This window comes from Neltuma alba, unplaced genomic scaffold (assembly GCF_004799145.2).
Source record: "Neltuma alba isolate B1F8T4 unplaced genomic scaffold, ASM479914v2 tig00012452_pilon, whole genome shotgun sequence".
In the NCBI taxonomy this organism is placed as follows: Eukaryota; Viridiplantae; Streptophyta; class Magnoliopsida; order Fabales; family Fabaceae; genus Neltuma; species Neltuma alba.
This window is the reverse complement of record NW_021636931.1, coordinates 612,458-633,658: the sequence shown is the minus strand read 5'-3', so window position 1 is coordinate 633,658 and position 21,201 is coordinate 612,458. Positions and strand designations below refer to the sequence as shown.

The following is a 21,201-nucleotide window of genomic DNA, read 5'->3' as shown; positions in this document are numbered from 1 at the left end:
GAATTTAGTAAAACCTAGGAGTTCTTATCATCACCAATTATGGTCTGGGTTTCACTGAATTGGAAAACCCAGGGGTACTTGATTCTCTACAGCAACTGAGAAGAATCAGATTGCAGCACGTTTCACTTCCTTACCCATGCAAAATGAAGAACTTGCATAAGTTATCTCTTTACATGCGTGAAGTGCAGAAAGCTTTCGAAAATAACTCCATCGAATTCTCAGAAGCAATGCCGAATCTGGTAAAGTTGAACATTGATTATCGCGGAGATTTGGTGAAGTTGCCTGTTGGGCTTTGCAATACAACCACCCTGAAGAAGCTCAGCATCAGTAGTTGCCACAATTTTATTGAAATTCCCCAAGAAATTGGGAACCTTGAGAACTTGGAATTGCGAAGAATTAGTCACTGCACTGAGTTTAAGGTGATGCCAGTGTCGATCACAGAATTGAAGAATCTAACCTTTCTTGACATTTCATATTGCATAAGCCTTGTGAACTATACATAAAGAAGGCCACGGACGTTGACTTAAATTGGCTTCTTGATGATCCTTCGTCAGGCTTCAACTTTTGGGACTTTTTAGCTGTCAAAGTTGTTGTTTCTTTGGAGACATTGCTTTTACTGCTTTTGGTCTGTTGGTTGGTTGGCTTCCTTGTTTGTTTTCATGGTTGTCGTAGTTTGAACAGATCATTTGTGCACTAAGCTTGCACAAGAGACTGCTCGTTTAGAGAGCGTGATATGTGAATCATTCCTTTTAAGGTGCTTAATACGTTGTAATGTTGATGTTGGTATTCCAGATATTTGTGTTTATTATAAACTAGTAAATATCTTTATCTATTAGTAATGTACAGTTGTAAATTATTCAAGCAGCACAAAAACATCGGACATTTAATTTTCCATGACTAGAACTTTATGATATTGTTTAACTTCTGTCATCTAATTGGGTATGAAGCGATGAGATTTTCTGTTTTGGTCAACACCTGAAACCAAATAAACTTTCTTTCAGTTACATAAGACAGTCAAAGGTGATCTAATAACGGGTAGTTCTCATAGACACAAGTGTTTTCTTATTAGTGGCAATCTTACTGTTGGGTACTAAATATGAGTAACTTTCTCAACTAGAATCTGAACATGGATTTACTATATTGAGAGACATTAGTTTCTTTCACTAATCATGATCCTAGTAAATTTCTTGGGGCTTTTTGTGTTTTGTTAAAAGCTAATATGGGGGACTTATATGTGATTAACTTTTTTACTTGGGATCTATTTATAATTTTCTCAAAATTTAAGTTTGTTGGTAGATTTAAGTAAAGTATAAAGCCCAAAAATTATTTCAAGCCCACATTTATCTGAATATATGGGTCAGTGGGTATAGAAATATAAAGGTATTCAAAATGTCTCGTGCCAGCTATTCCGTCCTCGAGATTTCGGGATGGAACAGAATGAGAAGGAACAAAAAATTTCAGGACGGGATAATTTCCAGATGGGACAAAATGGGCAACAAGATGCGGGACGAGGCCTCTTGGGGTATTTTCTTATTTATTTTTTTAATTTTCTTGTTAAACTATTAATAAATGTTTGTTTGCTTTTTTCCAGTGATTTTTTGGTTTTTTAATATTTTTTTAAATGGCTGAACATGAGCTGGAGAATACAAATTGAGTAGAGCATTAGGGGTTTTTTTTTCCAGTGATTTTTCATTTTTTCCAGCACTTTTTGTTGTCCAAGTCCTGATTTATTTCCTTACAATTAGGCTTTGTGCAATTTGCATGGTAAGTTTTTTAAACTGTTTTATCTTTTAGACGTCCCATGAAAACAAACAATACAATATAACAAAGACTCAAAATGTTGGCTCATCATTGTAGCTATTTGGAAAAAAAAAAAAAAGCAACGAGATGGAAATCTAGTCTCATCCCAATTCACCGAGATAGGCTCGTCTTGGTCCCATCCCATCTCGTAAGCACCCCCACAGAAACATACAGGTAGAAGGGAAATTAATAAACTTTCAAATTCCTTACAATTTTTCCAAAAGCTTAGCTTCCTCTCATTCATGCATGAGTTGCCCATGCTTGCATTCATGTTAAAATGGAGGGGAAGGGATTCATGTATATATCAAAATTCATCGAACAATTTTCCCTCATAATATTATTTTGCCTCAATAACACACAAACTAATTTTTTGATAAAAAAACAAAACGATATATTAAAGAAAAAAGAAACTTAGAGTACAACATAAGCAAACGAACAAAAAGAAAGATTACATAAGTGCTAAAAGAAGCTAAGTGATTGGAAGAAACTAAAACAGAGGAAGACAGACTTAGCAAAGAAAGGATATCTTGACTAACGACCTCAGGTTGAGCAAACTTTGAGACTCCAATCAGAATGAATTTTTTTCCAACGTGCCTTGAGTCTTGCTTGAGCTAGTATGCCCTCTTTACTCTATGCTCCTCTTGCCTTCCTCTTGTTCTGTTTCTTGGGTCTCCATTGGGTCTGGCCGGCAACCTTCTTCAGTGTGCCATAGTTCTCACTTGATGTACTCTCTTCCTTCCTCTTCTCCTTTGTCTGTGGTTTTATGGGTCTCTCCTAGCTTGGGTCTCGCCGGTGGTCGTTTTCATTAATGCCATGAGTGTCGTCTCCTGCAGTCTTTCTTTCACTTTCATTCTATGGTTGTTCTGATTTTAATGGCTACTTTTCGTTTTGTTTAGCCATTTTGGGGTCTGTGGTTTTGGCCGCCCCTTTGAGCTGTGTTGACAATAGGCTTAGGTCCCAATAAGGTTTTTGCTTTTGCTACCCATTTTGGATTCTTGTAAGTTAAAATTGTTTGATCAGCTGAGGAACGGTTAGGAGATTGTATTATCTATTTTGGGAAAATCACAAAAAAAAAAAAACCTTAAATTAGCAAAAGAGCAAAATACACACATGAACAAACTAAATTGCTTGAGGAGACCAGATCTTAAATGGCAATTATGAAATGAAGCCTAAGAGACTAGAATGCCCTTCTTTTCTTCCTTGCATCACTCCATCTCTTTCTCTTCGTCCTTCTCTTCCTCTCCCTCCTAGCACCAGTCATCTAGCCACCTGTGCGTTTATCAATGGGATTGAGGTTAGGGCCATGGCTACTGATCTTTATTAAAAAAAAGCTATTGACCCACTATTAACACTAGTTGGCTAGAGTAATCGGATTTTAGTTGATAGCAAGAGTGCTCTAGAGATGGTACACATAATTTTGAAGAGGATGAGATTCCAGTTGCCTAAGACACTATTGGTATGCTTCACGATTATCATGGCGTCATCTTGGTAGGTTGTGGTGTGGTTCGCTAGGTTATATAGTGGAAGGCAATTAGACATGAAGTTGATGATAAAGGATGTTAGTTAGAGAAAGTTGTAGTTAGTTTGAGGTGCCTTTGTCATTGAATCTTGGCTAAACTAGTTACTGTTAAAGCACCTTTGATTTTTTTTATTATTTGTCCTACTATCGTTGTAATTTCACTTATTAGTGTTGTAATTACAGACTTGTTACTATTATGGCAGCAACATGACATGACGATATGAAGATGTTGGTCTTTTGTTTATGGGCAAAATAATGTTAACGTTTTTTATTCATTAGTTCTAAATGGTAACAATATTAATCTATTTAATATTCTGAAGTTAATGAAAAACTCAGTTACAAATTTGTAATTTTGCTTAGCAAACTTATTATTTGCTTTACCACTCTTGTTATTTAGCAATAAAATGTGAAAATAATGGTAACTTTTTATGAAACTTAATTTCATAAGAAACTCAATCATAGAATTGTTATTTCACTTACCACTCTTATATTTGGCTTACTGCTCTTGTCATTTAGTAGTAAAATGTGAAAATAATAGTAAGTTTTCATGAAACTTAATTTCATCAAAAATCAATCACATGCTTGTAATTCCGCTCACCAAACTTGTTATTTAGCTTACCACTCTTGTCATTTGATAGTAAAATGTGAAAATAGTAGCAACTTTTCATGAAAATTTCATTCACTTTTGCTAAAGCCTTCTTCGATCGTGTTGCCTGCTTCGTCATTGACTTTGCTGCATAAGTAATGGGGTGGGGGGAGGTGGGGGTAGGGACGGGGGGAGGTGGTGGGGGAAGGAAGGTGGGGTTAGGGGAGAAAGAGAAGGAAGATGGAGAGGAGAAAGAGGAAGAGAGGGAGAAGAGCGGGAGAGTGAAGAGAAAAAGAAGGATATTTTTGTTTTTTCATCAATATTTTATAATTTATATTTAAAACCTCGTCGTTGGTAGTAATTTTATGAATTGAAAAGCTCAAATTGTAATTTTATATTTTTCAGGGTCTTTAATTGCGGTTTTCTCATCCATTTTCCCCCCAAATTTGTTTATGAAGTTCGTGAGCCTCCTGTGTTGGTGTCTTTTTTTTTTTGGTTGAAATCTTGGGCTGTAATGTGGGAATTCAGAATCTTTCATTATTTTTGGTATTTTCCAATTAAAAAATTTATTCATCAAATAACTTAAAGACGCCCACCCTATCCCCAGACCATTGTGTTTTTCTCTTGCTGCAGTACAACTTAAACATATAACTGACTGTAACTGTTCAGTTTTTTGGGTTCTATCATTATAATTAAGGAAGGAGGCTAGAAGATGGGAATCTTTCCTTCGTTTTCAATTTGTTTTATACTGGTCCTCATGTTGCCTAAAACTTCCTGAATTTATTATTAATGACAACCTTTAAGTGATTTCTGCCTTTTAATTCGGCATGCCTAAGAGTAAACAAGACAATGGAAGGAATTTTTTGGAGTTACTTAGTTTATGCTACAACTGGGAAGAACATACTCTCCCTCCGGTTCACAGTACAAGTGGCTTCTCAAAAAATGGCTTAGCAAAAAATGTAAGTTACTTGGAGAATAATTCATGTTTATTTGTCGATTTTATCCTTATAATTAATACTTAAATATAATTCCTAGTGTTTTTCTCTCTTCTCCGTAACCTCATTTAATATGGGTAAAACTAAAAAAAAAATCAATTTAAAATAAATTTAGTGAGTTAACTATCATTTTTTGATACTAATAAATTAGTTAAATGACTTGTATTGTGAACTGGAAAAGCACTTTGACAGTATTCTCAAGTCATTTATTTTATTTATCAAGTTGAATGCTGACCCCACCTGCCCGCCTGGCATTCCATATATGTGGTCCCTTCCCGTCTCCTTTTCTGCTATTATTGACTCCGAAGTCCTTGTCCTTTATCAAGTCTTCTTCCACTGCTGATTAATAAAATCATTCATGTTCCCCCCGCCCCACCCGAAAAAACACAACACAAAAATAAAAGTTGACTCTAAGGTCTTCCTTTGCAAAAATCCTCAAAGATATTTCCAACCTATTTTGCTGAACCAATAAAAGCCTTTCTTTTGGCCTAAAAACCAATAAGAGCCTTATATCTTATTAATTTTATTTTAAAATTTAATAATTTTTTAATTTATCCTTATTTATTTGATTATAGACATTTCAAGAAAATATAATCTATACAATAATAAAATGGAATATAAAATTATACATTTATATGAAAAAATTTAATGAAATAACTTATAAATATACATGGGATTAAAAAGTATTCTCTTCCTCTTTATCTTATACATAAAACTAGAGTATATGTTTTTCCATTCTTTAGGCTCTCGAACTTTCGTTAGTTTGATCTTATTCATGGAACAAAATATGGTCGCTCAAGGATTTTGAACACCTTATGATTCTTTTTTCTAAATATAAATATTTTAAAGCAATTTATTTAGTTTTTTTTAATCTTCTCAAATTAATTAATTGAATCTTATATTAAGAATCGAATGTAGTAATTTGAAAATTAAGTTGAAGACAGAGTCAAAATCACTTACTCTTCAAATTATGACACAGATTTTGACCCAAAGAAAAACACAAAGATTATTAATTAGAACAACGTACTGCTCTGATTAGTAATAGAACTAGGTTTGAAGTCTACATAGCACACACTATTAATTTTTAATCAGCTAGATAACTAATTTGGTTATCAATATTGCTTGTAGAACATCCCAATATTTATTTAGACGTACAAAAAAAAAAATGTGCACATGCGCGATAAAAGTTTATGATTGTTATATATATATATATATATATATATATATATAGATGTATGTATGTAAAAGAGAGATAAACTAAACTGTAATAAAAATGTGTATCCTGTTGGCAAAAAAATAAACATGTGTATCCTCGTCTCCAGTTCGGCGAGCCCGTGCCAGACATCGACATCCCTCTGTTGAACATTGGAACATATGCATCAAGACCTGCTAGATAATGATTAGTGTCTTTTTTATCCCCTTAATATTATCCCTTCTTAATATAAGACTTAGTTGATTAATTTGACAAGAATTAATAAATTTAAAAATTACTTAATTATAGTATATGCTGTATTACTTTTTAATACACTTATGTGTATCATTTGATTCTGTATCAGTTTACAAGCTGAACAAATTAGTTTAAAAAAACAATAAAACAATACTTTAAAGTTTTTTATTTAATTTTCTTAATATCTCTAAATTAGTTGATCGGGTTTATAAATATATTTATATTAAGGACAGGAGTTAGTGCATGAATGTTTATTTATGGATTTTTTTTATATAAACAGATGTCACAAATAATTTTTTTAATAGATTTTTATGTTGTGATAACCAGAGACTATAATCGTTTTTTATTTATAAATTTTTAGTTCTTGCTTCTGGCCTGAACGTAAAAATGATTAGAGATAGAAAAGGAAAGACTGGAAGCGATAAATCTTTATTTGAATTATTGGGACAAAAGGAAAAACCTTAAAAAAAATAAGGATAAAATTATGAGGAATATAAAAAGGGAAAGACTTTGACTATTAGTAATTTATTTATTTAATTTAATTAATTAATTTAATAAATAAACAGGTTCCATATTCTATACCTCCCCAACTACCCACCCATCAAAAATTCACAATCTATTTGTATAAAATTCGGGTCTTTGGAACATTCACGTTGGCTTTTTAACTCTATCTAATCTATATATATATATATATATATATATATATATATATATATTTATATATGTGGTCCCTTCTGGTCTTGTTTCCTTCTATTATTTACTCCAAAGTCCTTGTCCTTTATCAAGTGTTCTTCAATTGCTAATTAATAATCACCCCCCCTTTTTCCCCTCTCGTCATTGACTCTTTGGTAGAAAAAATTAGTTAGAAAAGAAAGGAATGGAATGAAACGGAATGAAAAATTTCTGATGGATGGCTTGTTTGATAGGCATTAGAATAAAAAATAGGTTGATGAGAAAAATTTTATGTTTGGTTAGATAAAAATGGGTTAGAAAATTATGCAATTTTACCGTATTACTCTCAATAAAGAATATAATATTATTAAATAAAAAATGTTTTTCGACCTAAATATAATATTATTAAAAATTTTAATAATTAAAAAATGAATGAATAAAAATATATTATAATTTAAATAAATATGAATATTCAATATAAATGTAAAAATTATATATATTAAATAAAAATAAATAATTGAATAATTGAATACTAAAATATAATATATAATATAATAGAGAAATTTGAATAAGGAATGAAAATACATCTACAAATGAAAAAAGAATGAAGTATGATCGAGCAATTTGTAAATCTGAATAGACATGAATAAAGTCAATTAAAATGTGAATTTTTAGTGAACATACATTTTTTAATTTAAATTTAAGTAGATGAAATGATCTATCATTTGAAAGCTCTCTAAGTTTAATTTCTAATGTAACAGGATCCATTAAAAAACTTTTTGTATTTTGAAATTTATTTCTAAGACAGTGAGCAAATGTCACAAACATTTTCCAAAAATAGAGTAACATTGCATAATTAAATTATTTAGATAGATATTATTGAAAAGCTGATTGAGCCTATATGTATATCAAATAATTTTTCCCTTTAAAAGTATTTATAGTTTGTGAGATATTATATTAACATTAATCAAAGTGCTAATTTAAAATTTATTGCATCTAATTTGAATTTGCTCAAGAAAATTCGAACTTGATGTAGCAAATTCAATTTTTCTTACATCAAATTTGAATTTGCTTATTTTCTTGTCACAGTTTAAAGCCTAAAAATGAGTTTATTAATGTAAATTGGAATTTTTATCAAGAAATTTCAATTTATGCACGATACATTCCAACTTTCACACAAAATTTAAATTTACTCAAACTTTGTTATACTCTGATTTTGATACGTTGAATAGAGTAACTTTTAATTAGTTATAAGTTATAACCTTCCGAATTTAAATTCAAATTAGGTAAATGACCTATTATTGAAAAGCTATCTGAGTTTAATTTTTAATGTAATAAGACCCATTTAAAAACACTTTGTAATTTTAAAGTTTTGAAGTTATGATCAAAATAGTGAGCAAGGGTCAGAAACGTTTTTCTCACCAAATTTTAAAAATCATACTACCTTCGGTCCTTAATATAAGACCTTGTTTGACTTTAATTTTGGTCCTAATTATAAGACTCCAATCCACTTTGTCTCTCATATTTATGCATTTTTTTCCAAGATAGTCCCTCTAATAATTGTAGTCCTAGCCAATATAGTTAATTAGTAAAGATATTTTAGGAAAGACAATACTTATTTATTACAAATAACTAACTTAACTTCTTTCTTTAATCTCCTCAAATTAATCAACTGGGTCTTATAATTAGGACAGGAGGTAGTATCTTTTTCATATGAAAGCATTTTTATTGAGGTAGATGGATATGAAGATGAAAAAAGAAAAGTGGATGGAACGAAAGAAGGATGATGAGAGAGGAAGGACCAGTAGAATTAAACGAGGGAGAGCAAGGACGCATGCTCTGAGGGTTAGATACGTCTCTTGCATTGGTCCACCTGTGCTGGAACATGACTTCCCACGAAAAAGATTCGAACTGATTTATGCAGATGAAAATTGCCGATCGTTGGAAAATGGGTTCCTAGAAAATTGTCCAACCAAATGCACCAAGCCTATGGAAAATCTTGATTTTCCTTGTCCAGAGCCAAACTTTTATCGTGCCAAATGCACTCTAAAATCCGCTTTCTCACTAATCCTCGAAGACATTTTCAACATATTTTGCCAAGACTAATAAAATCTTTAAATATCATGAATTTTGTTTTAAAATTTAGTACTCTCCTATTCTATTTATAAGACAGATAAATAAGATTTTTTTAGTCCTATTTATAAATTACTGTGTTAAATTTTTAGCATTAATATTTTATTTTTTTAATAGTGTACTTAGTTATTTTTTGAAAAGTATATATATTTAATAAGAGTAAAGTTAAAAAGTTATAATGTTTTAAAAAAAAGTTAACGCAGTTTAATATTTTTTTATTTGTGTAAAATATGTTAAAAATATCTTATAAATAGAACCGAGAAGAATAATTTTTAAGTTTATTCCTATTTAATTATACACTTCCAAGAAAATATATACGGAATTATTATCATGGCAGATGGCTAGGACGTGTCGGTGGGCCCTAGCATGCCAAACAATGCCTCCTAGGAAAAATAAATCGGTGGTATTTTTGTTAAAAAAGTTAAAATTTAAATAACTCATCTGCAGGGATTTAAGTTGACTACCGACATGGAAAGTTTTATTGCATCGGTTGAAATGGAAATGAAGTAGAAAATTATTTTTTCAATATAAATGAGAACTTGTAAATTCTTATATAGATATTTATTATTTTGTTATGCATGGTTAGTTATCAAAATACATATATATACTTGTAAATTTGCTTACAAATATTTGTAATTTTTTTGTACAAGAAGCTGTTATAAAACTAAGAGTTGTAAATTTTTCATATGAATACTTGTTATTTTATGATGATTAAATTTTAAAATGGGTATATGCATTTGTAATTAAAATTTCAGAATCTGTTGGTATTTGTTTAAAATTAAGGAGCATTATTGATATTTAAATGAAATTCTCCCTAATAAATTTTGCAATGACGACATTTAATTTAATATAAAGAGGAAAAAACAAATTTTTAGGTATATCTAGATTACAATATTTTCAATTTTCAATATTTCCGATACGCATTTTTCAGACTTGGACACAATACTTTGGGTTAAGTAAATATAACTCCTTATTAGTGGAGAGAAGTTAATTTTAGAGGTTAAAAAGTCTTCCTTAAACAAATTGATTAGTAGTTTGATTTTCAATCATTGTGAATTGAATAAGTCTAGTTAGAAGGTATTTCCCTCTTGCCCTCTTTATGTTGAGAGGGACTAGTCTCCCCTGCGTGTGGAGAACGCAATAGTTCACCCAAAAAAAAAAAAAGCTTCATCTGAACCATAATATAAGTCGTTTCTAGAAAAATAACTTAATCTAAAATGTAAATTATTTAAAAAGTAATTAATACTTATTTATTATGAGTTTTTCATACAATTAATGTTTAAATATAGTTTTCTCTTTTTTTTTTGTAACCTCATTTAATATGAGGGAAGTTGAAAAAAAATTTTCAATTTGAAGCAAATTTAATGAGTTAACTACCATTTTTTGGACCAAAAAAAAAATGAGTTAACTACCCTTTTGATTCTAACCCATTAGTTAAAATAATTTATATCATAACCGGAAGAAGTAGTAAATTGCATAAGTTCGAAAGTTAATTTTATTGTCAACATAAATTTTCTTGGAAAAGAAAACTCCAACCGAAGTAAGAATTGAAAAAATTTTCAATTCATTATAAAAAATCTAAAGATTAAAAACGATTCTAAATCTGAGGTTCAAACATAACACGGAAAAATCTGTTCGCCTCTCTTGCAAAACATAAAAATAAAAAAACCATTAATATATTTGCGGAGGTGCTAGGATAATGTGATGTGCAGTGTTGTTTAAATATGCGATTATTCCCCCTGGCGAAATAAACAAATGCATAGATGTTGAACATTTGTCAAGTTAAAAAAAAATAATGAAAAATGAAGAATTATAGACAACAAACAATTGCAAAAGATGTCAATTTGACAAAAATTAAGTGAGATTTACTTTGGATGGAGAGAAAATTAGAAAGAAGAGAAAACTAAAAAGAAAAACAGTAGGAGAAATGAGTTTTTCTCTGCTTGGATTAGAGGGAAAATGTGGGATGAAAGAAAAATAAAGAAGAAAATAATGTGGACCCTATGCTTTTTTTTTCTTCCAAATTTTCTCTCTATATATGAAGAGATTTGAGAAGAAAATGAGATTTTCGTGACTACCCCCTCTTGCACCTTCTTGAGTTCTTCCTCCCCATATTTATTTTTTATTATATTTAAAAATTATTCACTTTTTTATTTTTTTATCTTAAATAATATTTTATTAAATAATTTTGTTTTAAAATATAATAATATTTTTTATGGAGTTAAAATATAATAATATGAACAAATATATAAACCAAATAATTTGTATTTAATGATGCTAATGTTAGTATAATTTTTCTGTTGTAATATTTAATTTAATTTAATGTTAATTATCATATATCTTAATAAGGATATTTTAGTCATTTATATATATTTATTTTTCTCTCTCTATTTTCTCTCATTTATCCAAGCAAAAGGAATAATAACATTTTCTCTCTAGTTTTTTCTTATCTCTATTTTCTCTCATCTCATTTTTTTTCCTCCCAACTTTTCTATTCAAGCATAGCACTAAGGTGTTTCAAGCCTCTTAAAATAATCATTTTTATACTTTACAAGATAAAAATCATTTCATATATTTAGTTTATACAAAAATATTTTTTGAACTAATTTATTAAAGCTAATTCAAACAAGAAAGCCAGATAATACTTCAGGAAGCCAAGGAATTGCATTGTGAATAGTTTTAGAAGGCTTCTTTTAAAAAAAAATCATAAAAAAAAAAATCAAAACCGCATTAATTTACGTAGAATTTAATAATCTATGCAGAGAAGAAAAAGCATTTGCAAGGAAAAGTCATATTGCCAGGCAGACGCGTTAAGGTACGAGCTGTATTATTTAAAAAAGAAACTGACACTGACATTGACATTTTGTGCTTACAGTGACGCCTCAGCTTAAAACTGGGGCTCGCTGCGGCTCTACGTACAGAAACACTTTGGTGAAGAAAATAAGTTTGTTAGCTATGGCAGACATGCTTGTGTTGGTGAAGAATGCTTTGAGTATTTCGAATGAAGTTCAAGGGTACATAAACAGTCGTGAAAGGCTCATGTCAGCCACCAAGCGCCTGGGTGCGGTGATTCAACAGACGGAACAAGGAATGAGAGGGATGGATCACAGAGACATGGATCGTCTAACTCAATTAGTGAAGAATCTTAAAGGCTTGAACGAAGCAAACCAAGAGGTGCTCGATAAGAACGAAGTCCTTTGGTGGAATTTCTGCCTTCTATCATGTTTTCGGAGCAAACATGAAGATACGTTTCTGTCGTTTCTGTCGTCCATCATGCTCGATGTGGTGCAAGTGATGGGAGGCTGTTTGATAGAACTCGAATCCAGGTTGACTAATGATGGAAGCCTAACCATGGCAGTTCCAGCCCAAGAGACTGATAGTAACATCAGACCCATATTCCAGACCAAGGCAGTTCCAGCCCAAGAGACCGATAGTATCATCAGACCCATGTTCACCAAAGTTACGGTGAAATTGGGGAGTCAAAGTCATACTATGGACAAGTTGAAGATTATGCTGCTTGATGACCGTGGGTCGCAGACGCTGAACTTGTATGGTTTGCCCGGATCCGGTAAGACCACCTTGGCTGAAAATCTCTGCCAAGACAAGGAAGTCAGAGGTAATGTCCCCCATTCCTTAGCTGCCATATTTCTGAGTTCGTTCCAGTGCTGAGAATTCTGATATACATTGTAAATTAGCTTCCACTATGGCATTGATCATCATGTCATTTTTATCCATCAGTTCACTTTTCTTCCTTGTGCTTGTGTATAGGGTGTTTGAATTAGCTTACTTTAACTAATTTTGCATTGTACGAGTATGATCATTCTATTAATCACAAAATGTCAGTAGCAAAGGTCAGGTATTGCTCTGATATGATCCATTCTCACCTCCTTGTACCAAGGTGGATGCTGATATTGGTAGATTCATGTAAATCCAGCAGGATCATCGGTACTAGTATTCTTTTGTCAGTGTAAATGAAAAATAAAAACCTCCCAATAATCTGTGTACAGGATATTAGCAGCATTTTAGTAGCTTTAAAGGGTGAGAACAGTGTTAGTCCCTAGTAATCAGATTGATTTCTTCCACAGTTTAGTTTTACTTGCTTCAAGCCCTTCTTCTCCCAACAAAGTTTTAGGCCTTCCATAATTCCCAAAACTTCAGCAATGGCTGGAGGGTACACGACATTTTTTTGCGGAATAATTTTAAAACCCTGAAAATGGTGCTTGATAAAAATTAATATTATGTGAAAAGGTAATCATGTTATGTTGAGGAACTTCTTGGAACGTCAGCAATATATATACATATGATGAATTCTTAATATGATTGAGGTTTGAAAATGTTTATCTCTAATGAGAACAGAGTAAGGACATTTTTATATCAAACAAATTTAAGGAAACACAAAACACATTCACTAGTGAGAGGTGCTGGTGAGGAAGTAGATCAAACAATTTAGAATCCTTTAAAAAAGGACAAAAAAAGACTTAAGAGAACGCTCAATGAAGTCATTGAACAAGATTTTTTGGTTAATAGCCTATCTAAAAATTTGGTTATTGATGGAATATAATGGCATTGTGCAATCTATATGGCCGACTCTAGCTAGTGGGATAAGACTTATATGCTCACGGCTCCAATAGGAAACATTTGTATCTTAAAGTTAATAGAAATCAATTCCTTTTTTCTTTTTGGCTTTTTGTTTCAATAGATTACTTCAAAGATAGCATCATCTTTGAGACTCTGGGATCACAGATTCAAAGCAATGAAGCGTCCATCAGATTGTCCAAAATTCCGGATTCAAAACTATTGGTACTGGATGATGTTTTGCCTGCCTGCGAAAATATCATTGGGGAGTTGACAAATAAAAGACCGGGTTCTAAAATTTTGGTGACTTCAAGATATCAAATTACAAAACTTGGCACCCGGTGCCACATGGAATTACTTTCTCTCGAAGATGCAGAAGCCCTTTTCCTTCACTTTGTTCGACCAACTGAAATCGATCTTGATGACCAGAGAATACGTCTAATGCTCCTACAGGTACATATATCATGATTCCTTAATTTGTCTGGATGAGTCTTGAGAATCGGAGATGTGATAAATATGGTGAGTCAAAATTCATAACTCCATAATTTTCTTACATGGTTCTTAATTATCTTCTCTAGTGCTTTAGAAAAGGATAAAATTAAGTCAAGTTGCTTATATCTATTAGGTTAAATTTTCCTATGACACTTATTATTTTGCTATTGTTAGCTGTTAAAATGTGTATATGCACTCGTAAATTCACTTTATGAACTTAATGAATATAAACAACTTGATCTAATTTTTGTCCTTTAGAAATGGTTCAAGTGAAAACAGAAAAGCAAAATGAGAATACCATAAGCAGGGGATGTTTTGACACACAAGAGGAAGAAAAAGTCGTAACCTTAATTGGAGCCACTTGTTGTACATCGTTCATGAAAATGCAGATTGTTAAAGGTTGCAAGGGCTTACCATTCGCCATTGAATTTCTTGGTCGCAATCTCCGAGGGAAAACTACTGAAGAGTTTCAATTGGTGCAACCAAAATTGTTGCAAGGCTCTATTCTAGATTCACATGAAGTGTTGCTTGCTCAACTCCAAAATTGCTTGCATCAATTGGTAGATGAAACCCACAGGGAGTGCTTTATGGACCTTGGGTTATTTCCTGAAGATGAAAAAATCCCCATGACTTCATTAATAGACATGTGGATTGAACTGTACAACTTGGATGAACGTGGCATATGTGCTATGGCTGTCATCCGCAAATTAACAACCCTGAGTTTAGTTGCCGGGATCAATGTGCGAAGGTAAATACATGCATTGCATTCTTACCATTTTGTCATGAGTCTTACATTGCACACCCACGTTTGATGACTAGATGTTAGGATGTGGTTCTCTTAAGAACATGTACTCCTTACACATCTATGGTGCTAATTAATTAATTTGACTTGGGATATAAATTTGAATTTGATTTCTATTATATTGGTAGTCCACGATTCAAGTATATATTGGCTTTTGAACCTTGTTTAAACAGGACTGTTCAAAGCCATCTAGACAATTACTACAATCACCACTTTCTCAAGCAGCATGATCTTCTTAGAGAGCTAGCCATCCGTATAAACAATGAGGAACCATTTGAGATTAGGAGAAGACTGATCATTGACATGTTTGGAAATCAGCGTCCTGAGTCATGGCCCCATCAACAGCAGCAACAAGGGATCGATGGCCACTCATTAAGTTGTTTTACCAGATGGTTTGGAGACCCGAGCCAGCTCAGAGGAAAGGCTAAGATACTGTCAATGTCAACTGGTTTGTTTATCTCTTACACTGTTATGAAGGAATTCAACAAAAAAGCTCCTAATGCAGTTCTATACCATTAACCTTCTTTCACATTTAATGCAGATCAAAACACTGCTTCAGAATGGTGCGACATTCAAGCAGATGATGCTGTGGTTCTGATTTTAAATCTTAAAACTACAAGACACACGTTGCCTAAATTCATCGAGAAAATGAGAAACCTTAAAGTTCTTATCATCACCAATTATGGTCTGGGTTTCACTGAATTGGAAAACCCAGGACTACTTGACTCCCTACGGCAGCTGAGAAGAATCAGATTGCAGCGGGTTTCACTTCCTTACCCATGCAAAATGAAGAACCTGCACAAGTTATCTCTTTACATGTGTGAGGTGCAGAAGGCTTTTGAAAATAACTCCATCGAATTCTCAGAAGCAATGCCGAATCTGGCGGAGTTGAACATTGATTACTGCAAAGATTTGGTGAAGTTGCCTGTCGGACTTTGCAATACAACCACCCTGAAGAAACTCAGCATCAGTAGTTGCCACAAGTTTATCGAAATTCCCCAAGAAATTGGGAACCTTGAGAACTTGGAATTACTTAGAATTAGTCACTGTGTTGAGTTTAAGGAGATGCCAGAGTCGATCACAAATTTGAAGAGTCTAACCTTTCTTGACATTTCACATTGCACCAGACTTGGGCAATTACCGGACAATATCGGAGAGCTAAGGATCCTGAAAAGCCTGTACATGACGCGTTGTCCAGTAGAAAAATTGCCGGATTCGATCGTCCATATGGAACATTTAGAGTGTGTGATATGCGATGAAGATACTTATCCTCAGTGGGAAAGTATCAAATCGCTCCGTCGAGGACTATACGTTAAGAAGGCCGCGGACGTTGATTTAAATTGGCTTCTTGATGATCCTTCTTCATCAGGCTTCAACCTTTGAGACTTTGAATTGCCAGAGTTGTTGTTTCAATTGAGTGATGTCCAAAAACATTGCTTTTACTGCTTTTGGTTTATTGGCTTCTTGGCTTGCTTGTTTTCTTGGTTGCAGTAGTTTGAACAAATCACCTGTGCACTAAATTTGTATTTGTACAAGAGACTGCTCGTTTAGAGTGTGTGATATCTGAATCCTTTCTTTTAAGGTGCTTATTACGTTGTAATGTTGATGTTGGTATTCCAGATATTTGTGTTTAACATAAACTGGTAAATATTTGCATCTATTGGTAATGTACTGTTGTACATTATTCAAGCAGTACAGAAACATTGGACGATTAACTTTCCATGACTATGACTTAATGTTTTTGTTTAACCTCTGTCAGCTAACTGAGCATGAAGGGAGGAGAATCTCTGTTTTGGTCAACACGAGACACTTTTCTAACCATAGTAAACCCAAATAAACTTTCTATCAATTATAAAGGCAGTCAAAGGTGACCAAATGAGGGTTGGTTCTGAGTTGAGTGAGTGCAAAGTTTCTCTCCTGAGTGGGAGCATTTCTCTCTCCACGTGAGAGGCAGTTACGGCGGTTATCGCCAATTTCGCAATGGATTTCCTTGATCCGTCGCGCTTTGTGGCGGAGAGAGATGCTTTCTATGTGAGCTCCGCGGTCTACTGCTGTGGAGATTGTAAAGAGTGGTTTCTCTATTATTCATCGTAATAGAGAAGTAGTGTGAGGACAGAGGAGTTGCGAAGGTAAGGTGAATGATAGAGATGGAGGTTGGAGAGAAGTGTAAAGGAGAAGGATCAGGAAAGAAATCTAGTAAACTTGAAGTTGAGCTGACCTGGAGAAAGAAGGAGGAGCGCAAACTCTTTGGTGGTGCTCTTGTCGGAAAGATAATCTCAGAGAAGAACTTGAATCTGGCTACTACAATACAAATGATCCGTAAAGGCTAGAATATACCGAAGTGAGAAGATCTTGAAATAGCTGAAGTAGATCGGAAGGCATTTATCTTTGAATTTCGTCGAAAAGAAGATTATGAAAGAGTCCTAAGAGGTCGGCCTTGGTTGATTAACGGATTGCTATTAAACATACAGAGCTGGAATGATGAAAAGATATTTAGTGAGGTGAATTTTGACTTTTGCCCGTTTTGGATTCAGTTCCATGATCTCCCTCTTGCTGCGATGGAGGTAGATACTGCTGTGAAATTAGGAGGTCTCATTGGTGAGGTAATGATGGTGGAGGATCCCAGAGGCGATGGTTTATTAATCAGGAGTTTCTTAAGAGCCAGAGTCCTTGTGGATTTAAGGAAGCCATTGGTGACTGGAATGTGGTCTCCTAGAAAAGATAAAGATCCTATATGGATTAAGGCTCAGTATGAAAGGTTGCAGAATTTCTATTTCGCATGTGGCAGAATTGGACATGACATGAGATCTTGTGGTCACTTTGAAGATAAGGAGAATACTAAGTCAGCTGAGTATGGCTCCTAGCTAAGCACTCAATCTGTGCACCGCATTGTTGAAGCAATTAGGGTATGTAATTCAGACTGGGAAGAGGCTATTGGCTTCAAGGATCTCTCTAGTGATTCGAGAAGAGAGACTCCAAAACTGATTAATCAGCTGAAGTTGGTGAATGAGGAGAATGTAGTTACTGAGACTGTTGATAGTAGAAGTGCTAAAGAAAATTGCAAGGAGGAAGCTATCCAATGCATGGTAGAAAGGATAGCTAGCACTACGAAGTGTAACATCTTGAGTTTTATCAAGTTTTAATAGCCTCTTTTTGGTTGATTTTGAGGATAGATTAGTGATTTAACCTTGATCTTGGTGTTTGGCTTGGGATTGAGTTATGTTAAAGAAATAGGTGAACAATCCCTCTCAGGGTTTGTCTTCGCCGTGGCGAACTGGGAGTTCCAGGGGGGAGTTTCTTTTCGGAAAGGTTTCGCCACGGCGAAGTTAGGGGTATGCCGCGGCGAAGGTTTTCTGGGCGAGCGAGAGTTCCTCTCGGGAAGCTTTTCCGCGGCGAAGTCAGGTTTTTAAGCGAGTAATCCTCTCGGGATTAGTTCGCCGCGGCGAAGTTAGGGGTTCCCCGCGGCGAAGGAGTCGAATCTATATAGTCACGGGAGGGGTCAGATGTGCAAAAAATAAAAATCTGAAGGAAGAGAGAGAGGCTCTACTGGGGTTTTGAATTTTTGGCTTGGAGGGGGCATTTCTAAGGATCCATTACCTCAAGTAAGTGATTTTAACCTTTAATCTACTTTCTTTCTTGGAATTTCTGAGGATTTATGGTGAAACCCTAGAGTTCTCTAGGTTGTGATGGAATTGAGGTTTTTGACCGATTGTTTTGAGCTTAATTGATTTCTTTGGGTTAGTCTAAGTATTTAATCGGTGTAGTTTTCTTGGATTTAAAGAACTTTGAGTTTTGAAGTTAGGGTTTATGAAAATGGGAGGTTTGTGATTGAGGATGATAATGTGGAGGTTGATTTTGAGTTTTGTGATTTGGGTTATGTTAAGGAGGGTTAAATTGGATGTTTAATCAGTTTATAATGTTGTTAAGACTTCAATTGTTCAAATGAGATGTTTGGGTGTTGAATTCCTATAGTGGGTCCTTGAGGTTATGAGTTTTAATTGATGTTTGGAAAGGAATTAAGGTTTTAATGGATTTTTATGACCTTGGAGTGTTGCCTTGATGGTTATATCCTTTTTAGTTGGGTAGAATTTTGGTTGGAGTTAGGAATTTTGTGTCCCCAAGTGTTGTTTTGGCCATATTATTAGTTGAAAGCTAATACATGATGGTTGTGTGCTTGTGTAGACCAGTTGTGAGCCTTGTTGGTGCACAGGGCCGTGTTGTTGGTTTGTTATTTCTTGCTCAGGCGAGAGGTAACCACTTTCCAATCCTTTGTACATGCTTTTGTGGTATTGTGAGTGGATTTATGTTTTGTGCTCCGAATAACAACTGTGTTCAAAGTGTATGTTGTATATTGAAAAGGAAAACCGTCTTGTGGGGTTTAAATTGATATTGATTGAATCTGGAACTTGTGAAAGATAAGCCATTGAAAGAAGTTAATTGTGAAATGATCATTTACTCTTTGATTGCGGTTTGAGCATGATGCATAAATTGGGAATTGGTGAGAGTTTTGATTGTTACTGCCACGTGGTAAGGCCTCCATTAATACATGATGGTTGGCTCTTTACGTCCCCCATAGTGAGGGATAGGCCTTTTGGCTCCTTACGTCCCCCAAAGTGAGGGATAGGCCTTTTATGGCTTCTTACGTCCCCCATAGTGAGGGATAGGCCGGGTTTGACTCTTGAAAATCTCCCAAAGTGAGGGATATGGTTGGTGGGATTGTATCATTGCACTTGCATGACTTGTTGTGGCTATCATTTATCATATTACTTGTGAACTGCCTCATTTGACACCTCACGAGCACCTAATTAGTTGTACCTTGAATTAGAAAGGCTGGTTACTGGGACGTTGTCTCACCCCGTGGTTTACAATGTTTTCAGGTGAAGGTTCTAGGCATGTGCCATCGGGAAGAGACGCAGGGGCTTGAGCTTAGTTAGCTTTAGACCTCTAGCCCTATATATGTATGGCTAGTTGTATATTGCCACATTTAGGGCCCTTTTGAAATATTTTGATTGTTGGTCTTATTGTAAACTGGAGAAAATGTTATCTCCTTATTTTTGGTTAGCCGGAGGCCATTTCTAGTGTTTTGTGAAACTTTGATATACATTGTTGGAAACCAATCGTATGGGCTGATGTTGATATCTTTTGTTACCCGGGCCGGAGGCTCAGAGGCCCAGTGGATGTAAATGCATGATTTTAGTTGCATGCAACGGAGTTTGAGTTTGAATCGAGTTTAAATGTTAATTTCTAAAATTATGCAAATTTCTTTCTACTATGGTAGTTTGTTGTAACATCTTTCCTTTTCTACCATAGTAGTGATTTTATGACGAGTTTATAATGTTTTGAGGTTAAGGGTTTTACACGAAAGGGTTGCCATCAAAGGAACAAAACAATGAAAATGTAGCAGGTGAAGGCAACTCATGTGATGCGGAATTTAGGAGGAAGGTAGTGAGGAAAAAGCCTACTAGGGCAGTATTGAAAGAGAATTACTGTGTAGACGCAGAAAAAGACGATCTCTCGAAGGCGCTGGTGGTTAATGGAAGCATCTCCCCTATGTTAGAAGTAACACGTAGTATGGAAAAGATTGCTTTGAAGAGAAAATTTGATGAGAATGAAGAAGGGGAAAATGTGAAGAGAAGGAGACTCAACTCTGAAAATTTGACAGAACATCATAATTCTCTAGAGAATGCTGCCCCAAAGAAAGAGTTAAGAAGAAGTCTCAGGTTTTTCAAGAAGAAGTCGAGACAAGGAAAAAGAATAGCAGGGAAATCAGCTCTAAATAACGGAAGTTTATCCCTAGTGACTGAAAGGGAGACTAAACACTGTCCTACTAATTGCGTTGGTGACTGGCCACAATCAGTCACCTTGGAGCCATGACTTTTATCATGTGGAACTACCAGGGTTTTGGTGCTACCTTGGTAGTTAGGGACCTAAAAGAAGCCTGCCAGAAACATAGGCCTATTTTAGTGTTTCTAATGGAAACTAAAAAGCACTTGACTTACATGAAAAAAATCAAAAGAAGGTTGGGGTTCTAGAATGAGCTATATGTGGACCCAAGAGGTAGGAGCGGGGGATTGGCAGTTTGGTGGAAGGATGAATTGAATTTTGACCTGATCTCATGCTGCTCTAATATCATACATGCTAAGATCACTTGTTCAAGTGAGGAAGTACCTGAATTCCTTA

The 21,201-nt window shown here is 34.2% G+C and overlaps 3 protein-coding genes across 3 annotated transcripts; all 3 read left to right on the top strand.

Annotated features, from left to right (window-relative positions):
* The first annotated feature begins 227 nt into the window (after positions 1-227).
* Positions 228-14,971, top strand: LOC114727199 (probable disease resistance protein At4g33300). The gene is made up of 5 exons (XM_028913907.1): positions 228-419; positions 506-629; positions 12,028-12,768; positions 13,852-14,180; positions 14,609-14,971. Exons 1-5 carry the CDS (start codon positions 228-230, stop codon positions 14,969-14,971), a joined length of 1,749 nt encoding a protein of 582 aa, XP_028769740.1.
* Positions 14,972-15,455: 484 nt separating this feature from the next.
* Positions 15,456-16,625, top strand: LOC114727207 (probable disease resistance protein At5g66900). The gene is made up of 2 exons (XM_028913913.1): positions 15,456-15,469; positions 15,563-16,625. Exons 1-2 carry the CDS (start codon positions 15,460-15,462, stop codon positions 16,402-16,404), a joined length of 852 nt encoding a protein of 283 aa, XP_028769746.1. The 5' UTR covers positions 15,456-15,459; the 3' UTR covers positions 16,405-16,625.
* Positions 16,626-17,168: 543 nt separating this feature from the next.
* On the top strand, positions 17,169-20,937 carry LOC114727197 (uncharacterized). The gene is made up of 4 exons (XM_028913906.1): positions 17,169-17,318; positions 17,556-17,835; positions 17,920-18,135; positions 20,387-20,937. The coding sequence occupies exons 1-4, from the start codon at positions 17,169-17,171 to the stop codon at positions 20,893-20,895; spliced, it is 1,155 nt and encodes a 384-aa protein (XP_028769739.1). The 3' UTR covers positions 20,896-20,937.
* The last annotated feature ends 264 nt before the right edge of the window (positions 20,938-21,201 follow it).